The 13,392-nt window shown below is 34.0% G+C and overlaps 1 protein-coding gene across 4 annotated transcripts in view; it reads left to right on the forward strand.

The window, feature by feature from the left end:
* FUT8 (fucosyltransferase 8) overlaps nt 1-12,343 on the forward strand; it is a 100,365-nt gene extending 88,022 nt beyond the window's left edge. For all 4 annotated transcript variants that reach the window (XM_033062236.2, XM_033062239.2, XM_033062237.2 and 1 more), the window contains 2 exons: nt 3,922-4,072; nt 7,822-12,343. In XM_033062236.2, the coding sequence (XP_032918127.1) occupies nt 3,922-4,072; nt 7,822-8,139 (469 nt within the window). In that variant the 3' untranslated portion in view covers nt 8,140-12,343. The remainder of the gene's footprint in view (nt 1-3,921; nt 4,073-7,821) is intronic.
* The last annotated feature ends 1,049 nt before the right edge of the window (nt 12,344-13,392 follow it).

Raw genomic sequence — 13,392 nt, forward strand, 5'->3', positions numbered from 1 at the left:
AGTTTTGACATGCTAATTTTTGAATGTCTAGTACATGTGTTTCTTGTCTATAATACTGTTTACAGTATCTTCACTCCTTAAAGTGTTCAAAATAGTACAGATGATATAAACATAAATTCTTAAGAGACTGTATTTAATATATTTCTGGTTTGTATATGAACCTATTTAGGTGTCTTTCTTTTGTACGTGAGCAGAAAAATTGAACAATTCACATTCTTCCTTCTAGAATGTTTACCTGTAAAGTCATCTATATCTTCTTTTTTTCTCCTTTTTTTTTGTTTATTCACTTCCACAATAGCAGGTTAATGTCTTTCCTCCCTTTCTATTGTCTGTAGTTTGGCCAACCCTCCTCACCCCCAGAGTCATAGTATGCCTGATATATCGAATTCAGCAGTGCTTCAAAGTGCTAGAATCTGATGAGCAGCTCATATATTTTCCAATTTTTTTTAGAACAAGATCTGAGAAAACACATTATTTCTTACTCAGTCCATTTACATGTATACTTACAATCTTCTTTCATAGGGAAGAAAATTTTCAGTGCCTGTTGTGGACCCTTCCACAGGCCTAGCAATTGAGAATGGGAGGCTGACCCCGCCTTGCTTTGCACCTGCAGTGATGAGCTGCAGTTACGCTAGGAGTTGATCAGCTTCTGAAACCAATAGAAACTTGAAACACTCCCATTACTGAGCTTGATTTGTATCCTTATCTGAGGCTGTTAGGTGCAGGAAGGAAAGATTTTTAACTCTCTCCTCCCCGCCTTCTTTTAGTTTCTCATAAGAGGGAATAAAAATAAAATCCTTCCTGGCCTGTACATAGGTTTGAAGAATCTAATTAGATAGCTGTAGAAGAACTGGGTGCTATTTTAGGTATGTGGAAGAGATACCCTACATATATGTAATCCAATACAAAGCAAACAGAGTTGTGCCAATTTCCCTTTTTTTGTTTCACCTTTGAGCAGCTGCCCAAAGAAGTGTAATATCACTGTCTCTGGAGGTATTTAAAAGTCATGTAGATGTGGCACTTTTGGGACGTGGTTTAGTGATGGACTTGGCAGTGCTGAGTTTATAGTTGACTCAATGGTCTTAAAGGTCTTTTCCAACTTAAGTGATTCCATGATTCACAGTCTGAGCCTTTCCTGTTTCAGAGAAGAGGCTATGTGAGTAAAGCTAGAAGGCATCCTACACAACATTGTGTTTTGGTTTTTCTGTCAATAAAAATCTGACAATTTATTATGTATTCGTAATTTTCTACACTTTCAGGAATTGTAGTAATAGGATTGTGCTCAAGTTCTACTTAAAAAAGAAAAAAAAGTTCCACAAAAACCTAAAATGTAAGCCTTACATTAATCGTAATATAACTACAGATGCAAAAGGGAATGGAGGGAAGCAAGAGCTAACTATAAAACTTTGGCAGTTTCATTTCCTTTATTCTTTGCAGTCATTGTGATAAGAATAGCTTCAAATACAATCTCAATGAGTGGGAAGGAGAATTAAACCTCACCTGATGCAGGAACTCAGTGCGCCACGTACAGCTTGAGAGGAGTGTGCAGCTGGCCTTTTCCTGTGTTTTTCTGAACGCTCTGCTTTCAGCCTGTGTTGGAGACAGGATAGTGGACCAGAAGATTCTTTGGTCACACTGAGTACGGCTGCTATTTCACTCACATTTTAAAAGAAACCTCTTTTCCCAAGCATTGTGTGTGGGAGACAACATAAAAGTGCTTGTTTGAAAACTTAAACGTGTGAGTGGATAAATTGCAAGTTTTGATGATTGTTTTGAAGAGTGGGCTCTGAAACCGTTGGTTAGATGAATTTGGATCAACTTTATAAAATGGAATTGAAGACCAGATCTGAAAGCATCTCAATGACTGTTTCCAGAATAAAGGAAAGAAGGAGAACATTTTAAATGTATGCATAAAAAAGATGTGTAAATAATTTTGACCTTTTGTTTTTTACCAGATCAAATATGACACTTTTTTCCTTGTGCTTCATTCCTTAAAGTTATTAGAGTGATCTGCTAGTAAGAAATCAGATTCTTCAGGAAAAGTTCTTTTGTATCTGCTCATCATATGGATTCTGATTTTTGAAGTCTGAAGGAAGTGATTAATTTTAATGATATTCCTGATACCAAGAACTTGCAATGGAGTATGCAAATATATTTACCTTGTTCGTTCTCCCTGGAAATGCCATCCTCTGTTAAATGTTCTTTGTGTTGCTCCACTCACAGTTGTGTACTGAGATAAGATTGATGCTTATCTGTTTCTCAGCTAGTTCTCAGAGTAGAGTATGATGTATTTCCATTTGACCTCTACTTTTTTCTTTCTTAAAAAAACAAACACCCAAATATGATTAACACAATGGAAGTTGTAACAGAATATGTGACAAATATTGTGGTGTCATCCATCCATTGTGTTTTGAGAGCTGGTTAAATATTGACAAAAGATGTTAGACATGAAGAGATCAGAAATAAAATTGTGAAAGAGTTCTTACTGAAAAAACTATTTTTAGCTTCACAAAAGCTTCTGTAATTCCTTAGAAGGGGCATTATCAGTTATTCTAATACTATTTTCACCTTCTCTTCTTTTTTTCTGTTGGTTTTCTTTTGTTTTATTTGTTGTTTTGTGTAGGAACTTTCCCTGACTTTGATGGTCAGATACACCCTTTAAAGCTGTCCCATACATTCCACATCAAAACTGGACACAGTTTTTTTGTTTGCTCTTGAGAGAAATTTGCTGATTTGGTAGTCACAAAAGGCAGCTATATTTTTCCATTTCACTTCTGAATACAGTTTCTCCATACTTTTAATGTTAAAATGAAATAAGTTAGGCATGTTCTTATGAATACTATGTATTATATTAGTTCCCTTGCTCTCTTATATAATGTGTTGATTAATATTTGCAATGAAGTTACAAATTTGAAAAAAAAACCTTTTATGCATATAGTTTTGTATAATAAGCCAGGTAGTTAAAATTTTGTAGTTGGCTGGTTAGTCGTGTGAGTTGCACTTCAAGACTGAAATATAATTGCTGTGCAGCAGCAGTGTAGTTACCACCTTTGTTACATCTGTAATAATTGTCTTTGATAGGAGGCTGATGGAAAATTTAATTAATTTGTACTTCTTTCCACAGTTTCTGTCAGATTTCAGTTCCCCAGTACAGAAGTGTAAATTTTTTGAGAAAGGCCATTATTTTTCAATATTTTTAAAAGTATTTTAAAAAAAATTAAGTTATTGTTACATGATAAAATATTGTATTTTGATATAATATAATATAAACTAAGGTTTCATATTTTTAAAAAAATATTTTGACTTACAGTAGTACTAATTTTTTTTTAGTAATAAGTCAATTGGCTGGAATTCTACATTTATTTCCTTTTGACCAGTGAATTGAAAAATTGGTTCTCCATATGACCTTAAGAGTTGTGAAAGACTTTTTTTTCCCTTCTTCTCATTAGTTTTCATGCGTTAATTTAATATGTCCCTTTTACAGGTGACTGGTTTTTTGCACAGTGTCCCAATCAGTATCTAAGAGCATGGTAATAAATGTAGCCTAGTAAAGTCAGAATCCCATATCCTATTTAGCAGCAGAGAAAACTTAGTGGTCTGAGTGTATTTCATCTAAAATCAGCATCATTTGTAGAATGTGGTATATATTTATATACTTCTTGATATTTCTTTCACTTCTACTTTGTTACATATTGAGCAGATTTACAGAATCTTTTTATTTAATTATTTTTTCTAGATAACGAGAGTGCATGCTTGGAGGCAGCAGTGACCTTCTAGAGGGCTCAGCAAAATTGTAATTAATTTCCTGTAGAGCAGAAAGTCCCCTAAAATGAATTAGCAACCTTATCTTGCAGCAGAGGTAATTCTTCTTTAAAAAGATATACAGAACAGTGCTATTAACTGTGTATTGTATTTTCACAGGTATCCAAATTATGAATTTATCAGTGATAACTCCATATCCTGGTCAGCAGGACTCCATAACCGATACACTGAAAACTCCCTAAGAGGTGTCATTCTGGATATTCACTTTCTGTCTCAGGCAGACTTCCTGGTCTGTACATTTTCATCCCAGGTAAAGTGCAATGCACAGACAATTTTGATTATATGTACCAGTTTTAAATCTTAATTTTCTTCGTGCTTCTGTTTCTGAAAATTAGTTTTAAGATTAAAAACACAGCAAAATGTCACCAAGCAGTATTTTGTGGCTAATATACTGATCCACCTAATTCACATATGTCAAGATATGATTTCTGTCAGATGAAATGCATTTTACTGTTGTTGTTATTCTCTTAGGTGATTGTACTGTTAGATGGAAGTGGCCACAAAACCCAAAATTTAAAATTCACTCAAAAATTGAATGCTTTTCACAGCATCAGATGTAAATTTTCTGCTGCACTGTAATGACAAATAGGTAACAAGCACAATATTAATATTAATAAATGGTCAATAGAGTGATATATTGACCTTGACAGGCAGAATTCTTATTAAAATTGCAGTAGCAAGAAGACAGCAAAACCACAGAAAGTATAGAAAAGCCTCTTATCCCTCAATCATGCTTGTGCATACACTTTATTTACCATTCACCACATCCTGTAGAGAGAATGACATTTTATAGCATATTTAGAAGGTTATTAATCCAGGGTATTTCAGACCAAAGACCTAGGTAAAATCCAAAGTAAAAACTCTCACTAAGAAGAACTGTGAGGAGCCATCCACTTTAATAATAATGTTTGATTTAGCTGGAGCACATCCACGGAATGTGAATGTGAAAGAAACAGTGGAAGAAACGAAACCTACAGCTGTATGTCTTAAATACCACACAAGTGCATTGGTGTAGAGGCACTTCACAGTCTGAAGGAAGAACTATGTAGTCTGGGATAAAATCGTAATGAAAAATCTGTAACATTTTCTCCCCTTATTGTATTCAGACAGCGGTGTTATAAGTGATTAATGTTTGCTTTCAGTAAAGCAATGTGTATAAACATAGTTTAAATATAGTTGCCAATGGCTTGGCCAGAATATATTGTAATTGAATTTTAAGTGTTGGAGTAATTTTGAAGGAAGAATACGTGTTTAAAATACATCAACACGGTTGAGGTGATACAGTTTCATCAGGACCTCTGGAGGGCGTCTGATACAACCTCCTTTGAGGGAACCTTTGAGTAGACTTGTAGACTTGTTTATTGGATAACATATTTGGTTTTCCAGAGCTGCAGGAAATTCTACTGAAGTATAGGACATCCAATATTAGAGTGTTACTGTCTATAGCTGGACTATGAATTTGGCCCAGTAATTTACTTAATTGATTCTACGCAATTGATTGTGCTTTAATGATTCAAACTCCTCAAAAATAATTTAAAACCAGTTTTTCTGGACATGTAACAATGTGAATCTGTGCAGAATCTTCATATATTGGGCTTTTCTAAGGTCTGTTGCAAGTTTTCCCACTATCATAAAGTTTTTTTTAAGGGGTTTAAAATTTGATTCTCTTACCTTTAACATTTGAATTTCTATCCCTGTCCTTTCACCAATTAAATAAACTATTTGATAGTTACTTTGGCATTGAAGATAAGCAAAATAAGGCAGGTAGTGACCACGTTTTGTCCATAGGTATGAAGAGAAAGTAAGGTTAAAAATGGATTTGTATTTCTTTCCTCTGTGGTTTTGGACTTTCTCATTAATAATATGCTGATTTTTTTGCCCCCATTTTTTCAAAAAGACTCTAAACTTCATTACAGAGTTAGTAAGAGAGAATGAGGCTATATGTGAATAGAATCAGGAATTCCCCTGTATTAATTGGGCTTTATGGTGCCAAAACTAAAAGAACACTGGTGGAAGTTGAAGAACAGGTATTTCCTTAAAATACTGTTGTTAAGGAATTAGTCCTATCATGTAATGGAAAGTCAGGGGAAACAACCTGCCTTGGCACTATGTTTCAGCAATGTCACGTTAATTGAATAGATTAATTTATTCTATTTAGAAACAATAAATTAATGATAGACGAAATTATTCTATTTTTATAGAAAAGCCACATGGGAGTTACACAAATCATAACACAGTAGGAGAATTAAGATTACACATGAGAACAAATTTTTTTTTTGTCTCTTCAGTCTTCATTTAGAGGAGGTCCTAGCTCGCTCTGACTGGCATAACTTCATTTCCTTAGATACTTTTTTAGTCTTTGTATTTTTCATTGTACAGGTAAGTATACAGGCTGCAGAAGAAGGGATCTGGGAATAAAAAATGGAAGGCTGGCTTTAGGTATATTTCTGCATGTGGATATTTTGCCTGCTGTCCTCAACAGTTTATTGTTTAGTCACCCAGGTTTGGTGCTACAAAGAAAACAATTGCTGAAAGGAGATATTGCATGTTTTGTATCAGACACTTGCTAAAAGCATTTCTACAGAAAAGATTTAAAATCTTTATACTGTGTGTTATGTGTGTCTGCTTCCTGGGGTACACACATGCAGAGAACAAAAACAGTTACAGAAGCTATAAAATAAATAGCCTTTTGCAAGTATATGGGTAATCAAATTTGTTTCTATATTATGGTGTGTAACAGGTACTTCGAAATAATTAACTTCAGCCTGATCTTCTGAAAGGTACTTCTGAAAAGTTATTTTCAAGTTCAGATGCAGAGGGATAAAAGGAAATCTATTACATTTTTAAAGCAAATGCCTCTCTCAAAGGAACTAAGAAAGTACAAATATGTCTTGTATGACTGATCAAAGTTCTATTCACTGTGTCTTCAAAGGAAGAAAATAAAAGTAAAATCAAACTTTACTATATTAATATAGACTGAAAATTATGAAAAAGCTCAAATGCTTTTTCATATTGAAGAAATCTGTTGTATTGTTAATCAGCCTTTATCAAACCTACACAAAATGAGAGAAAGGTACAGTAATGGAGGTCAGAAGTTAAAAAACTGCAACAACCAAGTCAGAAACCTGACAGAGAAGAGCTTTCTAGACAGTTGTTGAAAAAAAATTTTTTTAGTGTAGTAGTAGGCTTTTTGTGTTTCTGGCAAGTGTGAGAAATATAATTCTGATGTGGGAATGTGTTCAATCTGAAAAGAATTCCCTTCATAAAATGGGATACAATGATAAGTAAAAATGCATCTTCCTTCTCACCAATATAATTATTGTCTTGATGGAATTTAGTTTCATTTATTTGTCTTCTAAGTTGCCAGCAGTCACAATTCTGTCACTGTTCTAATATAAACAGCTTTTTAAAGCCTTGGACTTATGGAACTGTTTGGTTGTGAAAATTTGAACTTCCTTTAGAAAAGTAAATGCATTACTTCATTTACTCATTATTGCAGGATAAATTTGAAAATGTAAATTCTATTAGTTCAAAAGGAAGTAAAATGCAATTTTTAGAAGTAGTAGAAAAAGAAAACTTGTTTGCTTTTACATTTGATTGGCTACAGATCATTAATTTTAAAAAGCAGAATTGCTAGTGTTCATATAGATGTTTTCATTTTATGAAGAGTAGACTCTACTAATTATTTATCTCTATATTTATTTATTTATTTGTTTGTTTGTCTACCAAATCTGATCACCAGAGACCTAATTAAGATTGTGCAAAATTTCATGCTTTTTAGTAGCAAATATGCAAGGGTCTTTGGGTTTTTTGGTGTTTTTTTTGGTTTGGTCTTGTTTGGTTTTTGATTTGTTGGGGGCTATTTTTTGATGGTTGGTCAGTTTTTTCTTTTCAACCCAGACCCTGATTCTTGGGAAATATTACTTTACATTGGTTGTTGATTTCTGTGGTATATTTCAGTCACACACAATATTAATGATTTCTGTTTTTATTTCTAAGGTTTGTCGAGTTGCCTATGAAATTATGCAGACATTGCATCCCGATGCTTCAGCGTATTTCCATTCTTTGGATGATATCTACTACTTTGGGGGACAGAATGCTCACAACCAGATTGCTATTTATGCTCATCATCCACGAACTGCTGATGAAATTCCTATGGAACCTGGAGATATAATTGGAGTAGCTGGAAACCACTGGGATGGTTATTCAAAAGGCATCAATAGGAAATTAGGAAGAACAGGCCTATACCCATCCTATAAAGTTAAGGAGAAAATTGAGACAGTCAAGTATCCTACATACCCAGAGGCTGACAAGTAGATTAAAAGGAAGACATTCAGCATTTGTTATTAAAAAACTCAACTTTGATTGGTGCAAACCAGTCAACAACACAGTAACTATTGGTTTCTGTGGGATTTGAATTTGCATTTTATCATGCGGTTAAAATCAAAGCCTTTGCAATGAAACTGGAGAAGAAGCTGAGAACAAGTGGATGGGCTATTGTCTGAACTTACTCTTAAACATTTTTGTTATATGCACTCTCACACATGCTCACACAGACCCACGTACAGCAGGAAAACTGTTGTTTTATACTTCTTGTCTCTTTTCAGGAGTTGTCCCTGTCATTAGTCTTACGTGAGCTTTGGGCTCTTTTCTCCGCCATTAATTGACAGTAATGTTCAGACTTATAACACTGCCACATTGTGTAATTTGAGTGACATGAACATATTTTGTATGTGCAAAATTTGAAACATGGTGCCTATATTTGAAAAGTTTGTGACCTTTTTAGAAGAGCCATGCCTGTTTCACAATGGGCAAGAGTCCACTTTCTTCTGGTGTTACCGTGACCACTGACCTTGCTTCAAACAACAGATTCAGATTTCAGACTAGATTTCTTTACAAGTTTGGGTTTTTTTTAGCATTCCATTGATTACTTCTCATCATTAATAAAATAAAGGTTACATTCAACAATAAAGTAGTCACTGTCTCTTAGGAGCTTTTGTAAACAATACCATGAACAGATCTTTTAGTACTGGTAATTTCTGGACATTGTCTTTGATTGAAAAAAACCCAACAATACAAAATCCACAAAAGAAGGAGAAGGTAGCTGGAGTTTCATTGAAGTTTAAAGCACTTGTGTAGTACATTTGCAGAGGGAACAGTGCTGCTCAGCTTTGTGGACAGTAGGTAACAGCAGGATTACTTGAGTGGCTAAATTGCTTACATTTACCCTCTGGCACTATTTTCTTATTATTTCTGTTTCTCTTCTGAAAATAATTCAGGGTTTGGGGTATTATGGATGGCCATTTAGCATTTTGGCAGTCAATGTAATTACTTTTAAGTAAAATACTTCAGGTTATCCCACTTACAGACCCTGTCAGTCTGGACTACTTAAAAAAATTCTAACAGCTTACCCAAAAAAATAGTTGGTTACAAGAAAATATACAAGGATGAATTTTTATGCATGTCATAAGATTGTTAGTAATTCTTAGTGTTTTGAAATCTCTTGCCAGTCAGCTCTCATTAAGAAAAGAGATAATTTACAAAATAATTTTACAAATAAATTCATAGATTCGATGGTTGTATATATAGATACATATAATATGTAAGATGACAAGTGACTGTTTCTAGATAAAAAGAATATTTAATAGCATTTTATAGCTTCTAATGCAACCCAGTTTGGATTACTGGAAGTGCAGAAAATGTTTACTGTTCAGAGACTGAGGAAATGCCATGTGAGTAAAAGGTTAAAACAGCATGGCAAGTTGACCGTAGCAAAGCAGAAGTATATTTAATTATGTTTATGAATAGACCAAGTACAGTGTTAACATAATGAATGGGTGCACTTGACCATGAATAAATTTTAGGCTGAAAACTAAAAGGAAATCTCTGGCAATGTGCAATTCAGCAGCAAGCTTCCAATTGAAATAGTGGTGAGATGGAGCTGGATTGGTATGTGAAGGAATTACAAAGTAGTACTTTCTGACATTACTTGCAGAACTGATGCTCTAGATCCCCTCCAGTAACATGTCCTTCAACTGAAAAATTATTGTATGTCTTGAAAAAGAATAACAAAAGTTGAAAAACTCAGGGGGAAAAAAGATACATTTACCATAATGTTAAATAGACATATCAGTGAAAATTAATTTAGATACCTAATGAGATTTAAAAACTGATTGAAGGATAATGGAAAATTAGTAAGAGCAACCAGGAAGTGCTAAAGTTGATTTTTTTTGCCACAAAAGATGCCTGGAATCAACTGGTGTTTCTGTATTTTGGAGCTGCTAAGGAAGCAGCTTAATGTTAATTTCCTGTCTAAATGATGCTGGTAAATTTTCCACTAATTCAGGCAAATGTGGTATTTCAGAGGTACAAATGTAGGCTAAATAATAACTTTTTTTAAACTTTATTTTGAATTGTACATATAAAACTAGTACTACTTTCCTTTTCAACTTGAAAACAAAAATCCAAACCCATGAACATTTTTTCCTCAGCAATTAAGTCAATGCATTTTAATTTTGGGAAAAATTAGTTTAATTGTTTCTCCACAAATACATTAGCTAATTTATATAGATTTATAAATTTTGAAAATGTTTTATTTTTTAAGCTATTTGCATATAGCTTCGGAGCCCATAATTTCTAGCTCATTTCTTAGAGTGTGGTTCAGAAATAGTATTCATAAATAAGCACTAAAATTTTTCTGTAGTCGGGTAACTCAGTTAAAAATATAAAGAAAGAAGATAAATAACAGAATAGCTGAGGTGAGCCCAAAGGCAAAAACAGATCTTCTGGTGTGGTAATGAGAGAAGTGAAAACACTGATATTGTAGAAGCTGTACCTATGTAAAATGGCAATTCCTCAGCAGACTGTATCTGACAAAACATTGGCAAGGTACACATGCCTCCTTACATATTCTAAGTACCTAATGGATAATTAGGTCATCATCTTTGAGAAAATGATCATGAAATGGTACAAAATTATAGCATTACTGTTCATAATTCAGAGATGTACTAATGTAGATGCTATGATCTTATTTCCCCAGGGTCATATGATCCTCTAGTGCTTAAAGTTCATTTCTTCTCAGAGGAAGAAACCTAGCAATACCCTGCTAGATGCATGTTTCTAAAGATTTGTTTCCTTTGAATACCAATTAGTCATATTTTGGAATCCTGGGGCATTGGTACATGAAAACTAATTTTGTTTTATATTAAACAAAATGAATATTCGAGACTTTATTCTCGGTGTACAGTAGGGTGCAGGTAATATAGAAGGATCCATGGGTACATGGAAAAGAGACCCCCAGATTTTTATTGTAGCTCACAGAAAAGTGAAATAATAGGAAATAAAAATTTTGTCTTGACTACCTGGGAGAAAGCTGAATCTTTTGAAGGCTATGAACTCATTAAGTTACTATCCAGAATGCTTGTGAGGATGCAAGCATACATCGTGTTTCTTCTGTTTACCTTGTAGCTCTGCAGCAATGTAGTCTTGTAATTTTTTCCTCATACCAAACCACCTTCTCTGATATCCATAAGCCTTCATACCCCCTTAAACAACTGCTGTTTAATTAAATTTTTCTTCTCTAAGAAACTTTGGTGCGTGTGTGTGCATATGCATGTTGCAGACATAAAACCCAATATGAAGAGCACTCTGTGTTCTTTGCTGTTTTGCATTATCACTGTCATAATTCTCTGTAAAAACTTACTTGCCAGGTAAATGTAATCTTTGGGAACTTTGTATTCTACATGCTACTTGGAAGCTAAGAAATTTATTCTGAGTGATTAACTGGTTTCTGTGACACTGATGTACCACCGACCTGAGTTCTTGATTTTCAGGCCAGCCTACAGTCAAATGTGTGGGATTTACAGGATTTCTCTTCCAACATCCTGCCCATGTGAACTGCTGAGTATTATGGTTTTCTTCATGAAGGATGATGTTTTATTTCAGAGTTTTTACATCTTTTTAAATGTTTGCCTTCAGATAAGTCTTTTATTTAACCCTTCTGTCACTGAATTTTAACAAAACTTTAGGGAAAACAAAGATTTTTTCTTTACTAATTTTCTGAAAGGAGATTGGATGATACCTTTTTTACAGAGAGATATTCACAATGTAAATATTTCCTTCATAATGGGTTTTATATTTCTTTGATTTGCAATTATAAAATAAGAGTCTATAATTTATAAATTATAAAATAAGGGTCTTTTGAGCTAGGAACATAATAGAAAATAAGTGGAAAATTTTATGAAATATTCTTGATAAGGCAGGGGAGATTGTTCTTCATGCCAGTGGAGTAGTACCTATCATTTGGAACCTTTTCATAACTGTGAATTGAACTTGGTTTTTCCAGGTCATTAGTTTATTCACAGTGTAATCTCTGATGTGACTGAGGAACCCAGATAAAAATAATTTGCTTAGTTTGGGAAATGGGAAGGAGAGAGAGTCTAGTAAGACATGATATTGTGCTTTTAATATGAGTTGCTATATCATCTTTTAAATCTACAAATAAAAATTTCTGGGTTAAGGACCTCTGGTAGTGAAATCATATGTAGAATTTGCAGCCCTCCTTTTGATTTTGCCTAATACCAGTCAGAGTTGTGTATAAATATCAGGGTCATATTCTGATTCTTGGTTATTATTGTACTATAGTTTCATTCCTATTTTGATGGCATGGGAGCAGGTTGTCAAGGGGCTCAAAAGGTTGTTTAGTTTTCTTATAGTATGGAATTAAAATTGCATTTAAAACTCATTTAAATTCTACTTCCCTAAGGTGCCCCAGAATTGTAATTGTAGTCTCCAGACTTTTGTCAAGGTTCTCTCTATCTACCTGCAAGCTTACCTGGAACAAGACTTGAGTAAAGGAAGTTATTTATAAATGTGAACTGCATACAGGTTGTGTTTGACTTTGTAGTATCCTGTTCATTTCTAAAAAGCATGAAACGTAGCACTGCATGATACAAATAAGAGGACAGTATAAAATTCCCAAGTCTGCAGAAAAGAATTGCTTGTCTGTTTGCCTTCGTCGCTGGATGTGTTCACTGTGTACAAGATTATTTGGGAGTCTAAGTACATAAGGCAGAGGTCTTTCAGCATTACTACTGAATCCCTTCCACTGATGTTTGCTGGTCTTTAGCCCTTTTGGTACTGTGCACAGACAATGCTGGTGATATTTACTGATATTCAGTGGAATCCCTTTATTTTTTATGCTTGTTTCCTTTGACTCAGCTTATCAGCAGAATCCTATTGCCACTGCAATTCAAACGAGTTTGAATTAATGCGAAGGCATGTCAGTTGTTTGCACAAAAATGTCTTTGCCATTGCTCAGAATTAACGTCACACTCAGGCTGGCTCCTTGGGAGGTGCTGTTGATGGAAGGAACCATCTCCAGTGCACTAAACTGTACATGTTTTATAACTAAAAGCAGTACATGTACTGCTTTTACTTACAGTTTTGCATGATTTTTACACTTTATCCAGACTCAAGGTTTTGTTTTCCTCTTAGTGTATTTAAAAAGGGTTTTCTGGAGGTTGGTTAGATGAAGTCCCAAATATCCTACATTTTCTTCAAGAAATATTA

The sequence above is a fragment of the Catharus ustulatus genome, chromosome 6, assembly GCF_009819885.2.
Source record: "Catharus ustulatus isolate bCatUst1 chromosome 6, bCatUst1.pri.v2, whole genome shotgun sequence".
Classification (NCBI taxonomy): Eukaryota; Metazoa; Chordata; class Aves; order Passeriformes; family Turdidae; genus Catharus; species Catharus ustulatus.